Consider the following 23,185-nt stretch of genomic DNA (forward strand, 5'->3'; position numbering starts at 1 on the left):
GTCTTTTTGGCCAATTCCCTATTTATGCAAATGTTGAACTCAATAACATTATGGTCACTGTTCCCAAGTGGTGTAATCACTTTTACAACTCTCACCAGGTCTTGGGCATTACTTAGGACCAAATCCAGGATTGCCTCTCCCCTGGTAGGTTCCGTGACCATCTGCTCTATAGCTCAGTCATTGAGAGTGTCTAGAAACTCAATTTCTTTTTCCTGACTAGAACACATATTGACCCAATCAATGGTGGGTAGTTAAAATCACCTATTACAACACAGTTTTTTTTGTCTAGCTGCTATCTTTAATTCATTAATCATTTTATAATCCTCCTCTATCTTTTGATCTGGTGGGCGATAACAAACTCCCAGTGTTAAGTTTCCTTTTGGGCCCACTAATTCAACCCATAACATTTCCAGAAGCAAATCCAATTCTCTTACCCTCTCAGTCTTACTGGACTGTATACCCTCTCTGACATAGAGAGCCACCCCACCTCCAACCCTTCCTCCCCTATCCTTACGATATAATATATAGCCAGGAATGCAGGATTCTGCAGACAGGATTCTGCAGACAGACACATCGGATACTGGATAGGAGCAATGCTCTCACAGGAAATCGAAGGGCAGGAGTACCCCATTCTGTTCATTAGCCGAAAGCTGCAATTGGCTGAGCAGCACTATGCCACTGTAGTGTAGGAGGCCTTGGCCATAAAGTGAGCAGTCAGAGCCTTACAATATTATTTATCCAATAACCCCTTCAGCTTAGTAGTTGACCATGCCCCACTGCTCTGGATGTCTTGCATGAAGGATCACAATCCTTGAATGCTTAGATGGTACCTTTCTTTGCTCCCTTTTAGCTTCACAGTACAACACTGAGCAGGCAAGAACCACTTGAATATGGACTACATGTCCCGGATCGTCAAAGACTCAATGAGGAGTGATCAGCAAAGGGTGTGTGTGTGTTAGAACCCTGAGGAGCTGGGTCCAGACTTGAGGCCAGCCCTGCAGGGAGTCAGTTTCCCCACTCCGACACCAGGCCCCGGCTGGAAGACCCTGGCAGTCCACCCCTGCTGCATCTGCAGCTATGCCAAAGGCTCTGGAGGTCCCCTTACCTCCAACGCAAACACTGATGGAGGAGGCCTCGCTTGGTGGCCTGGTAGAGAAACAGGCAGGGGCTGGCTGCCTGAGGAGATCAACGGTAGGCATGGGCAAAGAAAGGCCCAGCAGAACTGCCCTGTGTGGTAGAAGGAGCATGGAGGACAGCAGGAAGCTGCAGGAGTCATCAGAATGAGGGCTGGGATGCAAAAGTGGAAGCGCCAACCCCCAAGGCAGGCAGGCTGGACCTGACATCCTTTCAGAGGACAAATTTAGCCATTAGGGATGTTGCACCCCCTGGACCATCAGTCCATCTGGTGAACAGGAAGGGCAGTGGAAGCGGCTGTCCAAAGGAAAAAAAGTCGCCACTCAGGCTGGACCGTCTATAGCACAGGGAGATGTTGGGGTGCTGGAGGCAGTATGGTCCTTTGAGGAAAGATACCTCTGTATGATGCGAATCATGCAGTGACAAGTAAGGTGGCTGGAGCAGGACATGAGGTGCCTCAAGGAACATTTGGGTTTTTGTTTGGCTGATGTCTGGTGTGTGTGTATTATATAAATAATTGTAAATAGTTGGTTTTCGGTGTCCTATGTTAGATGTGCATCTGTTGTATGTGGGTTTGGGGGGGGGGTGCAGGAGTTCTGGCCTGCTGGACTTAAATTTATTGATTATTTTTCCATTAATTAAAAAAACTGGGGGGGGGGATAGCCAACTTTAAAAACTTGATATCCTCTCAATCTTTTTTAAAAAATGTTTGAATCTTTGTTCTGAATATGAGAAAGATTTGAATACTCTTCAGCAGCTTGTGGCTACTGAAAAAAAGGTAAGCTATGATACCCCCTCATCACCATTTTGTTTTCTGAAGGAAAATGGCTTTTACTTCTCCACTCAGCAACCTATGGCTTGACATACAAGAATAAATTTCCCAAAGTGTGCAGTGCTATTCAGGTGGGAAACCAGGAGACTAGGAATATGACACTGGAGTCAGAGAAGAAACTGAACTCTGAGTAGGATGATGTCAAAAGGGTTAAGGTAATCAGTTGATATATAAACAGGGCAGTAGCAAACAGAAATAGGGAAGTGGCACACACGAGCATTGAATTTACTTTTGGTTTTATTTTGCACCTTTATAAAAGGGTGTTGATAAAATTGCAAAAGTAATAGAAATCAGCAACTACCTATTTATGATCATATCAACAGGACTTACAAATAATGCATCCATGTATTAATTAATGAAAAAAGCAAAAATCTGTTATTTTTGCTAGCATAGTGAAAATGAATAGAAAAGCTAACAATGCTAGTTTATATTATTTAGTTGGTATTTGGCTGTCTGGTTCAGAAAGTTTTCAAGCCGAGTTCAGACTCAGACCCGGGAATGGGGGGACAAATCGGGAGAGAATGAAATGGACAGGAAACATTTCCAATCAGAAGAGTAGACAGTCCTTGGTACATAAGAGCTTCTTCCTGACAGGTCATTCTTCCCAGCGCTTCTTCAATCACTAGCAACTTGGAGAGGGTTTTCCTGACTCTGTGTAAGTAGCATTCCCCAGTCCCAGCGCCTCTTTGCCTAAACTAGCTTTGCTCATTTTGAGGCTGAGCATATTTAACATTCCTTTTGGTTCTTTGCAAACTGTGTAATGTGACTGATCCCTGTGTGGGTAATTCACTTGTTACTTAGCTAGGCTGAAGTTTTCCCCATTCCCCCAACTCTCTGGTTCTACCACAACCAAGTCTGTTCACTCTGTACTCAGTCTGTAAATCTGCTTGTGTCAATGTTATGTGTATCCATATGATTGTTTCATCACAAAGAGCTAGTATACTGACCATACACCACCTATGAAAACAGTTGATAATCAATGGGCCATTTTATATATATTTTTAAAAAGATGTCTGTCAGGAAGCAATACAGTCTGGTTATTAGTAATTGTCCCAAATGCACAGTCATACCAAAATTTATTAAAGTCACAAGTTACTTTCTATTATTATTATTATTTTTTTACTAAAGAGATATCCACATCGATGCTCAACTGTGTCACTGTCTGACTATTCATACTAGCTGGCACCACAGGTGGTTGTCACGGATAAGATAAATTCTGGGAATGTAGTAAAAGGTGCATAAGATAATATCTATCAAAGGATGCAGGATGGTATACATGGGGTTATCCCATTTTATCCTCACAAAAACCCTATGAGATATATCAGGCTGAGAAAAGGTAATTTGCCCAAGACCAGGGGACCAAGCAAGCTTGATGGCTGAGCAGGGATTTGAAGTCTTGGTCCAAGTCTAACAGTCCACTGGTTATCCTTCCCACCATCAACACCTTGGAAGAACATAGCTCAGAAATGTCATCTTCACAAGCCCCTATCTGTGTGCATGAGAATACACACACACACACACAATTAACCAAAAAAGATGAAGAGACAACAAAGTTGCAGTGTAGATGGACCCAAAAAATGAGGTAGCAAACCTCTGAAGGGACTAGAACCCTTCAGCAGTCAGGGGTTCTGGTAGCAGTTGAACATAGAGAGTGAAGTCCTAACATGGAAATGAATGGCAAAATAATACATCCCAGATGGCTATAAGAAGAGGAATCCATCTTGTAAAAGAACTGGTAAAGAAGAGATGATGGCCCTAAAATAATGGGGGAAGGAAGACACAATCTTGAAATGGCAGATGTTGCTAACATCCCAGTACAAGGAACAGAGAAACAACAATAGCAGCCAGAAAAAGAAAATAACCTAAGAATAGACCACCTAAAGATGGGGATAGTGTGGTGTTTCAAACATAGAATCTCAAACATAGAGTATCTAGCGATCAATACATGTTCTAATTAAGGAAACTATTAACACCCTTTCTTTCCCACCCACCACCAGCCCCAAACCTCCCCCAACATGAGTCCCTTTCTTAGCACACACATAGAACATCCAGATAAACTTCCCAAACCAGCAAAAGCAACCACTGAAACAACTTCAAACACCACAGACCAAGGAAAACCACAACTCATAAGTCAATTCCCCCACCCCTACCCCATGCCTTTGCTTAATATGGAAATACTGTACATATAAAAAAGTACCCTCTTCCCCCAACCTGAATATAGTTGCTAGAATTAGCTCCTATACACATATACAAGTATATTTACAAGTAACCGCAATCAAATAAGCGGATGATATAAATGGCACAACATGAATAAATAACATTAATAACAATGTTAGGAAATGTTGCATTGTTTCTGCTTTGAGAAAACGCATTGATGAGAGTAAAATGAGTCAAAGGGTTTGATGCAATTTTATGTATGGGATGTGACCATATGTACTCAGGCTGTTTGCTGAAATTATGTGAGATCTACATATATTATTCAGCTTTGCAGTCTCTGTGTGTGTGTTTGTGTGTGTGTGAGTAGACATGTGTGCATACACATGTAGGTGCCCATACACCAGTGCTTATGAAATTAAATGCACCCAACTTGCTATGGAATAGGTTGGACTTCCCAAGAGTTTAATGGTGGTATTCACTACAAATTCTTGTAGGGAGTTAAAGTATGTAATGAATGGCCAATAAGATTATCCTGACCAAATTGGTATGCTGAGTCTGCAGGCTGAATGGATCCAAAATTAGCTTGGCATATGGTAAAAAAGTTGTAGCTACCAACACAAGTCATGTCAAACAGCTTTGTGGTGACACAGCAAGAAAATGCTGAAACACAAGCTGGGCATATGATTACACGTCAGTACATGGAAAACTCATCCTGGATCCTCACAGTATGGTCCTATGCAATTACTCTAGTTTAAGCCCACTGATTTCAGTGGATTTAGAGTGGATTAACTCTGCATAGAACTGCACTGTAAGTGATCAGGCCCATAGCATGGGTGCTTGCAGAAGTAGTAGACTCCACTTGCTACAAATATGGGTTGCCTGAGTTCTTAGTCATCTTTGCCTTTAGATCAAGGAACTGAAGGTTTTAAAATGTGAACTACAGCTAACTTTAAAGGAGGCCTGCACCCTGCACAAATGCACCTCTGTGGCTACAACTCTATCACCATGCTGATTTGGTTGTGCGTAGGGATGGGCATGAACCAGGAAAATGTGGTTCAGTTTGTGGTGTGCCAATTCGCAAACTACAAAACGTCACAAACCTTTAACTGCCAAACAAACCAGTTTGGTTTGTGATGCGGTAGAACGCCCCCTGGCATGCTAGAGTAACTAAACTCACAGGGGTTCTCTGGCTGACTGTCCTCTACCTGCCCTCCAAGTTTGATGAGGATTGGATTTATGGGGTCCAAGTTATGGCTTGCTCCCCAAAGAAAGTACCCCCATAAAAATGCTTTCTGGGGAAATGACAGGCGATCATTTTGACAGGCGCATGTTCAAGAGGTTTAGGAGTGTACAGAATGAATCCTGTGTGAGCTAGAAACATCAAAGTCACAGGGGACGTCCCCTGGATGCTCCTCTACATGCCCCCCCATTGTTTTGAAGTATGGTAAACATTTAGATTGATTGGAGACAGTCTGTCTGGAAATGTATCCATTCACGAATTGGTATGAACTGCCATGAACAGCTTGAAAGTTCATGGAAAGTTCATGAAGGTTGACCTTCCACTAATTTGAGTTCACAAACCATGAACCATCCAAAATTTGTCATGATCTTTAGTTCATGAGCCAGTTCGTGCCCATCCCTAGTTGTATGAACTGCTTCTCAGTCTTTTTGCTGATCTTTGCTGTTAAAGCCATATTCTGGTTTTTTTTCTCTACAGGGTGATATGGACAGTCCTGTCAACAACAAGAACCTAGGGACATTCAGAAGAGGGAAATGGGGTTTCAAATTAATCTTTTAAAAATGAGGTGGCTGAGTTTTGTCTGAGGTTTGTTTTGATGGACTCCAGAAAAGGAAACCCATCCATAATGGAAATGAAGTGATATGCTTGGAAATATAACTAGCGGTTATAACCCCAACCAGCTTCTCCTGTGGTGAGGATGTAGGGAATATTAAGAACAAGAGATTATGGCTTGGAAGCCTATTTGGCTACAAACTGGAAATAAGCCCTTGGGGGACAAAGCTGGTGTCCCGCTAATTACTTTCTTCATATTCAAGCAGAGTCCAGCAGTACAGTGGATCTATTCTATTCCACAGACCTAGTGTATTCAATTATAGGGAAGCACTTATGGGAGAGGATAGAAATAGCAGGTTAGATGAGTTTAGGTTCCTCTTCTCTTTACAGGTCCTCAAAGACCTGGTCTTTCAGGTAGTTTCATGCACTTATCTCTGATGGATGTCAATGGAATGAAGATAATACAAGTCCCATTTTGGAGGAGGTGGGCATTACCAAGTGCAATCATTAACAACATGCCAACTCTTTCTGGCAAGCAGGGATGTTCCCATGTTAAAATAATATAAATAAACTCAAGAGGCATATAATTCTGTTCTGACTATTATGGAATCAACTAGAGAGCCAGTAGAAAAAATATTCCTCTATATAAGTAAGGCTTCAATTACCATACTGATCAATGTCATTAAAACCTATGGAAAATTTTGTAGGGCTATATAAAAAGAATGTGAAAATACCCCCAATGGGGAAGGAAATTTGCAAGAAAACTGCTAAAACACCTGAACCCAAGTTGGGATTGTATTGGATTTCTGCAGGCACAAGAGATACTCACAGATTTGTACCAGGGGGAGGGCAACACAGTTTTTAAAAACTGTAGATTAATGTTGAATGCAGGGGCATCACACATTTTAATAATACCGCCAGTAACCTACTTTATGGAACACCACACATTACAGTATAGGGTATTGCTCTATCAACAGGTGTTGTATCACATCATCAAAATATGCCAGAATAAGTGATCTTAAGTGATTTAGGAAGTTGAATAGTGTGGGAAATTCACTACTTGCCCCCAACATTTTCTCTCTTATCCTGTAAGATTTACTACATCTGCATTGTCATGGCTCTAGACGAATTAGTACTCAGAAAATATTTCTAAACTTCCTAAAGGTGTTCAGTGACAAAAGATGCCAGATTGAAAAATGGACCAGGTAGAGAGGCGCTCTCCCATGCAAGAGGCAATAACCCAGAGTTGGGGGGAAATCAATGTCATTTAATTACAGAGAGATTAAGAAAATATTTAGATTTTCCAAGGAGGAAGCAGAAATTGTGTTTCTTAAGCAACTGACATTCAATTTTGTTGGCCTATAGTATGAAATCCCATGTAGGTGTTTGGGGATATGTGTTTTTTTGGGTTTTTTGGCAACCTGTTCAGCAACAAACATCACCATGTCTCCAAACTAGCATAACCTGTACCTGCTGCTAAGATTTCCCATCATGTTCACTTGATTATTTTGAGGAAAATAATACTCAGAATTTTGAATTGCAAAACCATAATCAACATTAACAGTGTCACTTATGTGTGAGAAAATGATCCAACCAACTCTCTTCCTCTTGGTCAAATTTCAAGGAAAAAGAAATCAACAAAAATGTTTACAACAAAGGATAAATGGAAAAGGCCAGGAGGCTAATTTCACTTGTCAAAAGATAAAAGTCACTGCAATGGACTAACTCCAACAATTCTAACTGTCTTTAAAGCAGACATTCTTCATGCCCTGTGCACACAAATTCACATTTGTAAAGCACTTTAATATTATCACCCCTAAACACTATATATGTAAACATGTTTTTTAATGTTCAAATTGAGCTAGGGTCCAAGAAAAGGGTTGCAAGAAAATGAGATCCATGTAAACTCTCACTCAGAACCACTATTCTGGAATCATTCTGAAAGTTCAGTTAGCATCTTTTTGGTTTGTTTTTCAGTTTAGTCTTCTCCACAGTACCATTCTCTAATATTTTTTGGTTTCAGCTGGGGGATGGGAATACTGAAATAGAGGCCAGGAATTGACTGATGAGTAAACCCAGCTGCTAATAAACCTTAAGAAGTGCTGTAAACTGAAGAGATTTCCCAGTCCTAAGGTTCCCAAGCCAACATAACTTTGGAGAAATCCCTGTAGTGTTGGGTGATAGTCTAAACTGAACATTCAAAATGATGGTCCACTCCATCACCAAGGGAAAACAGCACATTGTCTCAGAACCCAGTGAGGGATGGTGGCATGGAGTGCAGAATCAAGCAAAGGGAGATGGTGTGCTTTCATTTGAACACGAAAGCCCTGCTAGCAAGGCTTGAGGTGATGTACCACCATTTTCTAATCATGAAGAAAAAAGGTGACAGGTGTGATTAGAAAGAGGTATTCAATGCATGCAGTTTTCTCTCATTCTCCTCTATTTTAATGGCCTGGGCCCACATAAAACCACTTCCAGATTCACGGCCTGAAAGTTGTAGGAAAAAACAACAACCTAACCTTTCTCCTCTTCAAACCTGAATATTCACAAGAAGAGAAGCACTAGTTTGTACAAAATGCAATAGAAAAAAATATTTACAAATGAAATGAATACCTTCTCAATGGCCCTTGTTGGAGGATTCGGCCTCATCACTTTGTGTTCTGCAGATTGCTAAGCAAATATAGTGTTCCTTTTACATAGGAAAGAAGAATGGAACTAAAAAGTGTTCGACTCTTCCCACAACAGAGAGGGCACTGCTTTTACCACTGTTTCTTCCATAATTTGCTCAGCAAATCCAGTGGAGGGGGGAATTTCCCATCTCACAAAATGTTCAGGCTCATTCCTACCCCATTTAAGAAAAAAACAAGGCCTTCTGTTGGCTTGAATGCAAGAAAGATATTAAGATAAACCCAACTGTGGTGTGGTGGGAAAGATACATGAGAGAAGTATCAGCTACAAGAAATGTGGCTCGAAAAAAGAATGGCTGCTTCCAAAAGTTCAGGGTCTGTGTCTCTACATGCATTCAGTTTCATTGCAACGTGCCCCATATATCAGAAGAGCTCTTTTCATCAATCCCTCCTGTTAGGAAAGTAGAACAGACCCAGGAAAAAGTGAGATGCTTTGCCACATGTTTGGAAAGCAACAACAGACCTGTTGCCCCTTACCTGAGGGTTCCTGCTGTAAACGAAACAATCTCATTTCTTCTAACATCCCTTCCATATATGTAGTTTAACTTGCATTTACAGTGATTCCCTGGCAGGAAAATTGTTGGTACCAGTTCCACATGCACTGAGAACAGGGCCAGGCCAACTCTGAGGTTGCTAAAGACTACCGCTTGTTCAGCGTAGCACCTGCTGGTCTCTACAATTCTTTCCCCCTAATCTTTCCACCTCTGCTCTCCAGTCCCTACCACAGCATCTGTGGAATCTGATGCTTCATCTCCTCATGCCCTGTGGAAGACAAGCCATGTATTTCCACAACACTATAATTATCAAACATAAGTATATATTCAATAAATACACATATACACATGTCTGAGTTGTGCAGCCAGATCCTTGTTCTGGCCCTATTCCTGCCACCATCCGCACCATCCTGTCCTCCTTTCTATTCAGAGGAAGTACCTCACAACTCACCAGCAGAGAAAGCCTTTTCTGTATCCTTCTTACAAAGTCACTTTGCATGATGGGCAAGAGGGAGGAAGGGTGGCTAAGGCCTCCCCCCCTCCCTTTACAGATTTAACCACTCAGAACAAAGTTTCCTGAATAGTGGAGTCTGAGTTGCCAACCCGGCTTCTCTTTGACCGTGCTTTGCATGCTCCTGCACTGCAAAAGCTTGCTCTGCTGAGTTCATCACCTTAAAACATCTTATGTATCATAACATGTTTTCTGTAAATTATTATTCATGTAAGCTTCTGTATATGCCAACCCACATCTGAAATTTCATGATTTCAAAATTAACACGAGTTATTCATAAATAAGGTAAAACTTGCCATTGGCCCCTCCCCTGGGACTCCCCCCTCTCATAGTTTTATTGGCATTCACTTCTGCCATTCCAATGTATCCTTCAGAAGGGATTGTACTGGGTTATTATTGGTTATTCTGACTGGACAATTAGCCAGATGGCATTCATGTCAAACCTCTCCTCCCCACAGTAAATGTATCACAGCTTCATACATTTTTTCCCTTCAGTATATATGTAGCTACATATTTCAGCCATTAAACCCAGGAAGTCTTCACAAAAGAACTGAATGAATCTTTGCATGTAATCAACATGTATTGTATTAGGTTGATCCCATATTATTCATGCCCCGTTAATTTTGCTTAAAATTACAGATAAGAGAAGAAATACATCTTCGTCATGACCACTCCGTCTCTTCTATGCTCCACCTCCTGTTACATTCTCGTATCTGAATGAACCCTCACTGTCTCACGCTAAGAAAACCACAAACTCTGTGGCCATTGCCCCCACTCATGCGTTGACCTTGCTTCAAATATGTCCTGCCTTTCCAACAGTGAAAACACAAGCTAAGCTACTATGCTTTGACATGTTATGGTCAGGAATAGAATTGTGAGTGGGGAAATGAAAAGAGATAAACGGGTCGGAGAGTGGGAAAAGAAAGAGGTGGCACTTCTTGACAGTGCTGCCTAAGCAGAACTCCAGTATTCCACAATGAAAAAAAGAAGAGTAGAAGAGTAGCAAATGGGAATTAGGTCTGAACCCACCACCTGACCCTCCCACACTTCATATTTCCTGCACCATCCCCTCCCATGCTCTTCCCCATCACTCAGACATCAGACTCAATACTGGAAAGTTTCTCATAAACATGCCCGTTGCTGGAGCCATTGAAAGCCCTGGGGTTTTTGTTGTTAGGCACACAGGGGTTGGACTGGTTCCCTATACAGATGTCCTTCTGAAAACGGGCTGGCACAGCCCCGTGAAGGGCCGAGACCACCGGCTTGTTGGTGGTGACAATGGCTCGGAAGTCTGGCCTCACCTTGGGCCCTCCTGCCACCACAGGCTGCCTGAAGAAATAGGATTTGGTGCCGTGGAGCAAGCACTGGTCATCACCAAAAGTGGGGATGAAAGGGTTTTGAGTGACCCGATCAGGGTAGAGTGACTTGCTGAGCATGTAACCACCACCAATGCCAGGATTGTTGTGGTGGTGGTGGCTGGTGGTGGGCACGGAGGACTTGTTGTTGGCAAAGGTGGATTCGCTTGCTGGCATCTCAAACATATGGGCATAGGGACTTCCCTCCAAAAAGCGACCCTTGTCCTTCAGGCTTACACTGCGGGGGGCCAGGGCTGCATCTTCCTTTTGCAGATCCACAAACGTGTCATACGAATGCTGCCGGCGGAGCTTGTTGCGATTCTTCTTCTGCACCTTGGAGGCGGAGTTGGAAGGGCTCTGAGGATACTTGGTGGTGGAAGTGCTGGTTGCCACTGGCACAGGAGCAGATGGCTGATCCAGCTCTTGGAGGGAGTTGTCCTCACTGATGTCATAGAGGTTGCCTGCCTTCTTGCAGGCTTCACACCGGATGCATGCCTGGCGGGTGGAATTCTGCCCCACCACAGCTGGAGTGTAGTTATGCAGCTTAGATGGGCAACTACGGCAATAATTTGCCCCTGGCCGTTCCTCCCAATCAAGATTGGTGAGGTTTTTCTCCCATGGTGCAGGTACCCCACTCACAACACTGTGCTTGTGCTCATTGTTTGCTCCAAAGTCCCCTGACCCGTGTTTGTGGTGGGTTCTATTAGTACATGTCCCTACTCCCCCTATAGTGTCACGCTTGAAGTCATCTCCCCGCTCTTTATAGATATCTGTCAGATCCACATGTTCCCAGTGTGGTGAGTTCTCCTTTGCCCGAAACTGGTCCAAATAGAAATCCCTTAGCCCTTCCTTGTCCCTGAAATAGCGCTTGTGGTCAGGGGAACGGGGACGCCGACGGTAGGCCAATTCAATTTCATCAAACTCTCTCCGTGACTTAGCTGAGGCTGGGCGCTTCTTTAGACTATCCTTGTACTGCTGTTTTCGCCTTTTTGCAGCATTACCTTCAATGTTGCCATAAGTCACTGTATGGGTGGATATGTCCGAGACATCTGAGCGAATCAAATCATCATGTGCCCCTCCACCACTGTATCGGTCACTCTTGAAAGATAACTTGCCATAAAGGTCACCTAGCTGGCCATGTTTGGCCGGTGGCAAACCAATATCTAATGGCTTCTTACTAAGAGACCGAGGCTGTGCAGAGAAAGGTGGATTATCACAGTCATACAGTCCATCAATGGAGCTGGCACTACCTATGCTATGGGGGCGATGATGGTGGTGATAATGGTCTTGATAAACATTACTTTCCTTTAGCTGTAGATTGCCAAAGGTCCTTTCTACCTCACTAATATAATCACTGAAAAGATTCTCTTCACAGGGGGGGTTGTTATAAGACTTGCAGTCAGAATGAGTGAAGCTGCGGCGGTGTTCAGAGATATCATAGACAGATGATTCACGACGGATGAAATCCAGGGCACTTTGTGGTGAGCCATTGACACCTGAAAGGTTTGCCATGTTCTTTGCAGTACGAAGCAGGCGCAAAATGTTAGAATGTGTATTGTTCATGGTGGCTGTGGGGGAATTCATAGAAGAATGGCGGTCTTCAATAGCCACTCCATGGATGCAGCTGTAAATACCCTGCAATGAAACAAAACAAGGAGAGGTCAACAGACAAGTTACAGGGCTTTAAAGTCTGAAACAGAAGGAGAAGAAATAAATCGATCCTTCCCCTTAAAAAGAAATCTATAGTGAACATTATGATATCATTAGGAAATATAAAAGTCCTGCTGGAACTAGAGACTTTTTACACGTGTTGTATATTTTCCTCTTTGCCCCCTCTAGTTTTGCTCTTCTATTTCTCTTCTTCATCTTTTTATATAGTATTTGATTTTTACCCTGCCCTTTCTCCAATTAACTCAGGGTTGTCTACACAAACACACCAGCACCATTTTGTCTTCACAGCTCTCTGAGGTAGGTTAGGTTGAGACATAGCAACTGGCTCAAGTCATCCAGTGAGGGTCAAACCACTGAAGACACTGGAAATTCTATGAACGGAGCTCCCTGAATCTTTTCTTTAAAAATCACACTGGGGGGGGGGGGGGGGGAGTGTGTCACTGTGTGACAGGAACAACAGTGAAATTATCCCAATGAGAGACGCACTCTGAACCAGTCAATAGGAGGTGTGTGCTGGGAGACAGGGTTAAGATCTGACAGCTAGAGTTTTAGACAGGTGGAAGTTAGGAGTAAGAGAGGAATGTTTGGAAAAGGTTAGTTTTATCAGGAAAGTGGGTTAAGGCAGCATAGGGATAACAGTTGGCTGCCTTAACCCACTACCTGGGAATGGATTTTCTTTTCCTTCACCATGTACTGTTCTAATCCTATCTCCCATCTCCTTGTTCTCAATTAAGATTTACCTCAGTTTGTGTGTTTCTGTTTAATAAATTTCACTCTTGTTTCTTTGAGAAGTAAGCCACCTTGCCCCTGTCAGTTTGCCTCAACCCTCAGTTATCAATACAGGGTAGGTTTATACCCGGGCCTCAGGTTGATCTTCAGGACCTTTTTCAAAAGGTTCTGGAGAATCTGCTTAAATTCCTTGGTGTAGTTGGGAAGATGAGAAGGAAGGCAGCATGGTATAGCTGTTGATGGACGTGGCTCTTATTATGTTTCTGTGAACTCATAACTATGAAACACCGGACATGTGCTAGTTGTGCGCAAAGGGGACTGAGCTATAAGGTGGCTCCAAAAAGGGCCAGCTACAGACACATGCCCAGAAGAAGGAAGCCTTCCTGTGAAACAATGTGTCCAAGGGCACATGTATGTCACCCTCCCTCTTACTTGCAGTGAGGTGAACCAGCTCCCTAGCCACATACAGCATTGCAAAGCCAGGCTGCCGCCATGCCAGGCCAGAAGACAGGGGACCCAGACTCCATGAAGAGTCCCCTTCCTATGCACGTAAGCAGCATGTTTTTCCCCACCTAATACGTCACCTAGTCAAAACTGCAGACATGAGACAACAAGAGAACAATATCTCTGGCCAGCAGAAGACATAATCCCATCAAGTGCCATTGTTCAATCTAGTTTCCCATTAGAATCAACACTGCCCACTCCACAGACCTTCAACCCCAACACTAGTCAGCACATTTTTGCGGACAGACTAGCAGAAGGTGTGCCAAGGCAGGTGGCCAAGTCTAAGCCCACCCCTCAGCCTCCTTATAAAGGGGGTTGCGCAGCGCCAGCTCTCTCTATTACTTGCACTCTTGCTCCCCTACCTGACCCCTCCCTACCCGAAGTCTCGAACTCTTGGTTGCGCAGCCAGGGTCTTACCGTGCACCTGCTGGCTCAGGACACGGCCTGCTCCCCACCATCCCATAGCCCCCTCATTTTCCTGAGATTCGCTCCATCCAACTACAGGACAGGTATAGTATATCCCATCATCGAAATACCATGCTAAAGCAAATGTGTTCTTTTATTTCTATCTATACTTCTTAGACGCTGTATAATTTGTGCACTTGTGTTATTGTGTGCTTGAAACACATTTAGTAAACAACACCATCTTGTACTGATATCAGTCTGAGCATCTATTTTGGTGTGTCTGGAGAAATCTGCACCCCTGTATACATAGATGCTTGCCCCCGCAGTTGCCTATTGCCTAATCTAAGACCATAACTCCCCATATTAACCAGCAATTCAAGGCAATTTGGCTAACATAGCAGGACCTTGTCAGCTGTCAAAAGCTAAGTAGGGTAAGTACCTCCCAGGCCACCAAGGAAGGCTCTGCAGAGGAAGACAATGCAAAACCACCTCTGCTTCTCACTTGCCTTGAAAGCCCCTTGCTTGGGTCACCGTAAGTTGTTTGTTTGTGACTTGATGGCACTTATGTACATACGGATCGGGGAAGGTGGGAAATGATGAAAAAAAATCCTCTGATGTGGCATCTAGCCCCAGGAAACCATCATATCCTGGTCACTTTCACCCACACTAAATAACACATTTTCAATCCACTTTAAACGCATTTTGCAACTGGACGTTACTGTGTGAAATGGCAAAATCCACTTGCAAACAGTCACTGAAGTGGATTGAAACTGCATTATTTAGCATGTGTGAAAACATCCATTTGATCAGAACTACAACACAATGAAAGGGGAAGGTAGGCTTAGCCATTTTCGCAATCTGAGACAGCTCTGGGGAGTTGCTGTTTGCCACACTGGAATTTCACACCAGTACCTATATGTTTGCTTCAATGGCACTTTCATGTGGTTTGACCCTGAGTTTCAAGGGAAAATGGAGGTTTGAATACAGGTCCCACTGGTCCTAGCTTGACACTCTTATCATTACAACACACTGGCTCTCCAATATAACACTGCAATAAATCTAGAGACCTATTCAATTTTTCACCGATTATGTCTTTGGCATCCCACAATGATTAGGACTGTATGTAGCTTTTACTTCTGGATGGCTGAGTGGCAGTAGTGGGGATTTGAACCCGGTCTCCATTGTCCTAGAGGGCTGCGGTGGCTCAAGTGGTTAAGACATTGAGCTGCAGACTGGAAGGTCTGTAGTTCAGCAGTTCGAGACCCGAGTACCACATGATGGAGTGAGCTCCCGTCTCTGGTCCCAGCTCCTGCCAACCTAGCAGTTCGAAAGCAAGAAATTGCAAGTAGATAAATAGGTACCACTTCAGTGGGAAGGTAACAGCGTTCCGTGAGCCTCGGCATCTAGTCATGCCGACCACATAACCACGGAAACGTTTTTGGACAGCACTGGCTCTTTGGCTTGGAAACGGAGATGAGCACCGCATCCCTAGAGTCGGATTCGACTGGCTTTTGAGCAAGGGAAACCTTTAACTTACCGCCTATATCCTAGTCAGATCCTCTAATCACTACACCACACTGGGTCTTATGGAATAAAGGCAGGATATAAATGTAAAATATAAATGTGGACTGGATTAGGACATTTTAAGTCAGAAAATTACAAAGTGTTTAACTTTGGAAATGACAAACTCAGAAGAAACAGCATTGCTCTAATAGTGAGGTGAAATGTAGCATAAGCAGCCAGGGACTACAATACAAAGTCTGACTGAATAATATCAATCAGACTTCATGGAAAGCCTATCAGTATAACCATCATTCAAGTTTACACCCCAATTTGTTCAGTGAGAATACATGTTTCAGCAACCAAACAGAAGACTGTATATGTGGACATCTCCAAATGACTAATTACATAACCAGAAGCAGATGATAGAGAAGCTTTATTCTCTATCCTAAAACAAGGCCAGGAGTTTATTGTGGTATGACCATGAATTGTTATTATCAAAAATTAGAATAAAGCTGAATAAAAATTCCAAAACATTCATAGTGCCACATTACAATCTAAACAACATTTCTGAAGAATTTAAAGACCATGTAAAGAACAGATTTGTAATACTAAGCAAGTGAACATGATCTGGAAGAACTATGGTTGAAGTCAGATATATTAGCAAGGAAGAATGTGCAAAGATAATGCCTGTAGCCAAAAGAAATGAAAAGCCATGATGAATGACCGAAATTCTTAAAATTGTTTAAAGACAGGCAAGAAGTAAAAGTAAAAGGCAACGGAAATAGAGTCAACATTCCTGCAATTTGTATATAGAAGTGAGAACTATTATAATGACCAGTGTAAAGAAACAGTAGAGAATAACAAAAACAGAACACAATGCAAAACAAATTAAATAATGGCATGTTAACTGATGGATTCCAGATAGAAAAGGGGACAAAACAAGGATATCCTTTGTCAGTCAATGCTCCCTCTAAGCTGTGGAGTATTGTGAGCAAAAATTCAACTTTGTGAGCTACTGGCATTAAAGTTGTGAGCGAGCGATTGGGCTACTGCATACATTAGTTTGCTCTGGAGCCATCCTTCCTGAGCTAAGACAAAAATGTGTGAGCTGGAAGCTAAAAAACTGTGAGCTAGCTCGCACTAACTCATCTTAGAGGGAACACTGCTTGTCACCATTATTATTTATCCTTGCAATGGAAACTTTTGCTTCTTTCTAGATTTAAGATTAACAGGAAAAAAACCAAAATGATTTCCAAATCAAAACAAGAAGAGGATAATATTAAATTAGTCACAGGAAGTGATTTTGTTATCAATTCAGTCAAATATTTGGGAATAAAACTGCCCAGGGAAAAAGAAACACTTTTCCAAGATAACTATGAAATAGTCTGGAATGAAATTCAAAAGGGTTTGGAGAGATGGTCTAATCTAAATTTGTCTTGGTTTGGGAAAATTTCTGCAATAAAAATCAATATTCTCCCCAAAATTATATTTCTATTTCAAATACTCCCAACTGAGATACATGATAAGATACTGAAAGCCTGGCAAAGACTGATAAGCATGTTTATATGGAATGGCAAGAAACCAAGGGTCAGATTTAAAGTTTTACAAGAAAAAAATGAAGTAGGAGAACTAGTGTTCCCTAATATCAAACTGTACTATCAAGCTGCCTGCCCAGTCTGGATCTCTGACTGGATTAAAAACCCAAATAAAAGACTGATGAATTTGGAAGCAGGATTTGTCTGAAGGCTTACATAGACATATTTGGATTAAAACAACCAGGAAAACAAACAAAAAACCCCTATGAAATGTTTTTGGTCATGTCATTAGAGACAGTTTAGTGAAAAACTGGTGGTCACTTAATACAAGAAGAAGTCCCCCAATATCACTTTTAATGTCACCACTAAGATGCTTATCACAACAAACCTGAGAGGAGAAATAATGACTTTATTTCAAGACTAGGAGTAAGGCTTGTTGTGGGAAGAAATACAACGAGCTCTAGAAGGAAGCTCCAAGTGAGTGTCCCAGCTGTGGCTGGTGGGGCAGCAGAGGGAAGGGGAAAATACAGGGAGGCAAGCCATGTTTATTTCCTTCTGCTTAGCTATAAGGCAGGGCTGTCTCAAGTCATTTTGCTGCCCCAAGTGGGTAGTATGGGAGGACAGTCTCATGGTAACAGGTATGGTTTCCTCCACCCCTGACTTATGTTGATTTGGGGTTATGCAGTGGCAGCTAAGGTAGAAAAGCACCTCCTCCTATGCCATGTCTTCTGGGTTCCAAGGGTCTGGAAAGCAGTTCCATAGCCAGTTACAGGGTTGCCAACTCTGGGTTGGGAAATACCTGTAGATTTGAGGGGTAGATCCTGGGGAGGGAAGGGTTTGGGGTGCAGAGGGACTCAACAAGGTATAATGCCATAGAGTCTACTGCCCAAACCAGCCATTGTAATAGCTGGGAAATTTTCTGTAGGGGAAATGATGAGCTGTGGCTGGGGAACACGGTGATTTCTGGGAGATCTCCAGGTCCCACAGGGAGATTGGCAACTCCAGTGACCATTTAAGGGAAGATTGGAATATGTATTTTGGCAACTCCAGTGACTGTTTAAGGGAAAATTGGGATATATATTTTACCTCAGGACACATTCAATGACTCCCAACAGCAACAACAAACTGTTTAGAATGTTAGAGGAAAAGGCCAATCAGGGCTCATATGCAAATGACCTCTGTGTTCCAACTGGCTAGTGGGGGGAGAGGAACAGCAAACTGTTTAGCATATTGGAGGCGAGACTCAGGCAATGCAGCCAGTGGATAGGGACAGCTTCTGAGTGACAGATCAGGGAGCCAACTGATTTGGGAGCGTGTGAAATGTTCAGGAAAGTCCATGACCAAAACAAAATTATTATATAGAGATATATGATCAATAAGCATGGGAAAATTAAATCTTGACAAGCTATTAATTAAGAAAGAAAAAAGACACAATGGTTAACATATCTTCAACTTGCATCGGAGCTTAAAGAAGATATGCATCGAGAAGGAGACTAAGAAATCTGACTCAATTTGAAAAGATAATATTGGCCCCTGTCACACGGGCAGGAAACTGCAGAGGAGAAGTGTGGCTGTTTGCCCCGGGGCAAACTAACATGCAGTAAAGCGATCAGACCTACTGTGGAGGTTCTGTGGAGGTACTGTGGAGGTTCCATGGCAAGGGAGAGGTGCCGATCACAACACACGCCTGCGCGCAATGAAGAAGCGCGCGGCGCGGCGAACTGGTTTTCTTTTTTTGTGTACACTACGAATGCGCATGCTCCGTTAGGTGCGTGTGCGCATCCACGGAGACGTGGGGGAAAAAAAACCCTTTTCCGCAAGGGGACATGGGCGGGCGCCGGATACCACCGGAAACGCGATCAGACGCCCGCCCTTGCCCCGCAGTTTCTGGAAACTAGTACCTCCAAGGTACTAGTTTTTTGCTGCGCTTTTTCGGCAGGAAGCCTCAGTTGTGCCACGGAAGCACTACGCTTCCCAGATGTGCTGGTGAGATCGCGACCGGAAACTCCGCTTGTCTTCCGTATCTCTTGCGTGGCTAATGTTGCGTGTGACCGCGGCCATTGAACAAAAAAGATAATCTCCTAGGACATATCTACAAACATCTTCTACAATATGTCACAGAAACAGAATAAGTCAAGACATGTATGGTGAAATGGTTGCAAAATTTCGGGAAGGAGATTTCAGCAACGGGAAAAGTTATGGATGAAAGATATAAATTTTATAATGAGTCAAGCACTTAGAGAAAATTGGTATAAAATGTTTTATTGCTGGTAACATTACTCCAAAATATATTGAGAATATGGATAAAAACTATATTGAGGATAAAAATATATTGAGAATATGGAAGTGTAAAGAGGTTGTTGGTACGTTTTACCATATGTGGTAGTCTTGCAAAAAAACTAGCAAATATTGAATAGAAATTCCGGAAGCTGCAGCTAGTGCAGAATGCAGCAGCCAGGCTGTTGATGAGTATCCCTTTGCGGGAGCACATCCTACCGTTGCTAAAGGCACTGCACTGGCTGCCAATAGCATACCAGATTCATTTCAAGGTGCTGGTTTTAACCTTTAAAGCCCTATATGATACTAGGCTGGTGACTACCAGGGCCAGGGCCTTCTTGGTAGTGGCTCCATCCTAGTGGAATGAGCTCCCGAAAGAGATTAGGGCCCCGCGGGACCTTTTACAGTTCCGCAAGGCCTGTAAAACGGAGCTCTTCCACCAGGCGTTTTATTAGGAACCACATTATATACTGAAGAGTGCCCCTGTGCCCTGGTTTTACCCTCTTCTATCTCCAGCTGCGCCCTGGCATACCAGTGCTATCTCCAGCTTGTGCCTGCCACACAATAAGTGAGAGAACTTAGCTGGTGTGGAAGCTATTGGAACTATACAGCCATCTAAGTCAGGCCATAAAGACTGTTTGCTCTTGTTTTATTTAGATATGTTCCAGCGCTTTCAGGTATATTTTTAAATTACTGTTATTTTATGTGAATTGCTTATATGTTTTGACAGGCTTTTAATTGTACTGCATCTCACAGAATGCTATGTAAGCCGCCCTCGGTGCGGAGGGCGGGATATAAATTGAATGAATAAATAAATAAAATAAATACTGAAATTTTAAAAAAATGAATATAAAATTTGCTGTGTTACCAGAAACAATGCTACTAGGAATTCTACCAGTGAACACAGAAAGAATAATGCATGAACTGCTCAGATACATGTTAACTGCAGCAAGAGTAGTATTTGCAGCAAAGTGGAAAATTGACTATTGTCCAACTCTTGAGAACTGAATACACAAAATGCAAGAATATGCAGTTATAGCAAAATTAAACAAATTACATTACTCAAAGACTGAAAGATGAATTTGAAAATAACTGGTGAGTTCTCTGTGATTACTATAACCAATCAGTCATATATACAAATGGTTTAATATTATATGATAGTTTTAATATGAAATATTTAGGATATCATCTTTTATATGACTTTTATTACAATAAACTATGTTAAAATTATATACAAAATTTCTATGAGGTTATTCATGTTTTATGATAAAATAGAGAACATAGGATAAAAATGATAATATATTATGAGAAAAGGGTAGAATAAGTCAAGTTAGTTGTTATAAGTGGTTCTTTAAGCTAGCATCTCATATATTCTTTTTACATATACATGTATTTTAATCAAGGATTGTCCTTAATACCTGCAAAGTTGTCCTCTATATTGTGTAGTCATACCTTTTATTCCTTTTTCCCTATTCCTTTTCTTTATTCTGTATTCCCTTAAAAAGTTAAAATTAAAAAAAAACAAAAATGGAAGAGCAAGAGATCTGTTCCACAAGATCCAAGAAATCAAAATGAAATTTAATGCACATTTAGGCATGCTAAAAGAGCAACACAGCAATACATTAACTGAACAGGACAAAATAAAGAAAAGATGGGAATAATACACTGACGAAAAAAGGATGACAGATTCCTTCAAAGAATAATCTTCTGAGGAAGAATCTGCAGTTTTAGAAAGTGAAGTGAAAACTGCATTGAAAGCAATAGGAAGAAACAAATGACCCAGAGTAGATGGTATATTAATAAGCTATTTCAAGCTACAGAAACAATGTCCATTAAATCTTAACAAGAATATGCCAACAAATATGGAAAACAAAACAGTGGCCCACAACTGGAAATGCTCAATCTATAATCCAATTCCAAAAACAGGAGACATCAAAGACTGCAGCAGCTATCAGACACTGCGTTAATTTCTCATGTAAGTAAAGTGCTGTTCAAACTTTTACAACTAAGACTGCTACCATATACAAAACAAGAAATGCTGGATGTTAAAGCTGGATTCAGAAAAGAAAGAGGAACTAGAAATCATATTGCAAATTTACTTTGGTCACTGGAGCACACAAGAGAATTTCAGAAGAAAATCTGCTTGTGTTTTACAGACTACAGCAAAGTATTTGTGTGGATCATGAAAAGTTATGGTTGGTTTTAAAAGAAATGGGTGTGTCACAACATCTCATTATTTTGATGCTCGGTCTGTACTCTGGACAAGAGGCTACTCTTAGGACAGAATACGGAAAAACAAATTGGTTTCTAATTGTCAAAGGTGTCAAACAACAATGTATTTTATCTCCCCGTCTCTTCATTCTATATGCAGAATACATCGTAAAGAAAGCTGAATTCGATTTAGATGAAGGTAAAGTGAAAACCGGTGGAAGGAAAAGGAACATTAACAATTTGAGATATGCAGTGTTACTGGGAGAAAATAGTAAAGGAAACAACTACTGATGAAGTTAAAGCAGAAAGTAACAAAGAAGGAACACAGCTGAACAACAAGAAGACAAAAATAATCACTACTGGAGAAATATACAACTTTAAGGTTGATAAAGAAATGGAAATTGTTCAAGATTTTCTATTCCTTGGCCCCATCATCAACCAAAAGGGAGACTGCAACCAAGAAAACAGAAAGAGACTGACTGGGAAGGGCAACCATGAAGGTGCTAGAAACAATCTTCAGGGTAAGAATATGTTGCTGGAGACCAAGATCAAGATAATTCACACCATAATACTCCTCATTACTATGCAAGGGTATGAAAGTTGAACAAAGAAGAAAGCTAACAGGAAGAAAGTTGATTCATTTTAAATATTGCACTGGAGGAAACTGCCAAAAATGGGGTTTTAGGACAAATCAAGCCTGAACTCTCCCTAGAAGCTAAAACAACTAAACTGAGGCTATCATACTTTGATCACATTATGAGAAACCAAGAGTTCCTGGAAAAGTCAATAATGCTAGGAAAAGTTGTAGGCAGCAGGAAAAGAGGAAGACTCAAAAGGAGATGGATTGATCCAATAAAGGAACCCATAGCCCTCAGTTTGAAGATCTGAGCAATGCTGTTAACAATAGCACGTTTTGAAGGGCATTAACTCATAGGGTCACCATAAGACGAAAGCAACTTGATGGCACTTAACACACACATGTATAAATGTAATACCTCCTATCTTAGGGCTGCCAAGTGGGGGCGGGTGGCGGGTAAACCCCCGCTTCGGAGGCCCGATTTCCGCTGCCGCAGAATCAGGCCCCAGGGGGAACTCCGCCCCCTGAAGCGCAGCGTGGCTGCGTCACCGGAGGTGATGCAACCACGTCAATCACGTTGGGGGTGTGGCCCCGATCGTCGGAGGGAAAACTATGGTTTTACCTTCGACGATCGGGGCTATGCCTTCAACGTAATCGATGTCGCGCGTCACTTCCGGTGACGTGCTGGCAGCGCGCGCGCGCGCACACATCGAAGGATGGCTCCTGGAGCCCGGCGAGGGTCCCCCGCCGGTAAGACATTTTGACTTGGCAACCCTACCCTATCTTTTAAATATTCTTTAGTTATTTAGGA

General features: G+C 42.2%; 1 protein-coding gene across 1 annotated transcript in view; it reads right to left on the minus strand.

Annotated features, from left to right (window-relative positions):
- Positions 1-10,698: 10,698 nt before the first annotated feature.
- The window catches only part of GRIN2B (glutamate receptor, ionotropic, N-methyl D-aspartate 2B), a 168,626-nt gene continuing 156,139 nt past the window's right edge, over positions 10,699-23,185 (minus strand). The window contains exon 11 of the mRNA XM_015423426.1: positions 10,699-12,597. Within this exon, the coding sequence (XP_015278912.1) occupies positions 10,699-12,597 (1,899 nt within the window). The remainder of the gene's footprint in view (positions 12,598-23,185) is intronic.

The sequence above is a fragment of the Gekko japonicus genome, unplaced genomic scaffold (assembly GCF_001447785.1).
Source record: "Gekko japonicus isolate JY-2015 unplaced genomic scaffold, Gekko_japonicus_V1.1 scaffold2055, whole genome shotgun sequence".
Classification (NCBI taxonomy): domain Eukaryota; kingdom Metazoa; phylum Chordata; class Lepidosauria; order Squamata; family Gekkonidae; genus Gekko; species Gekko japonicus.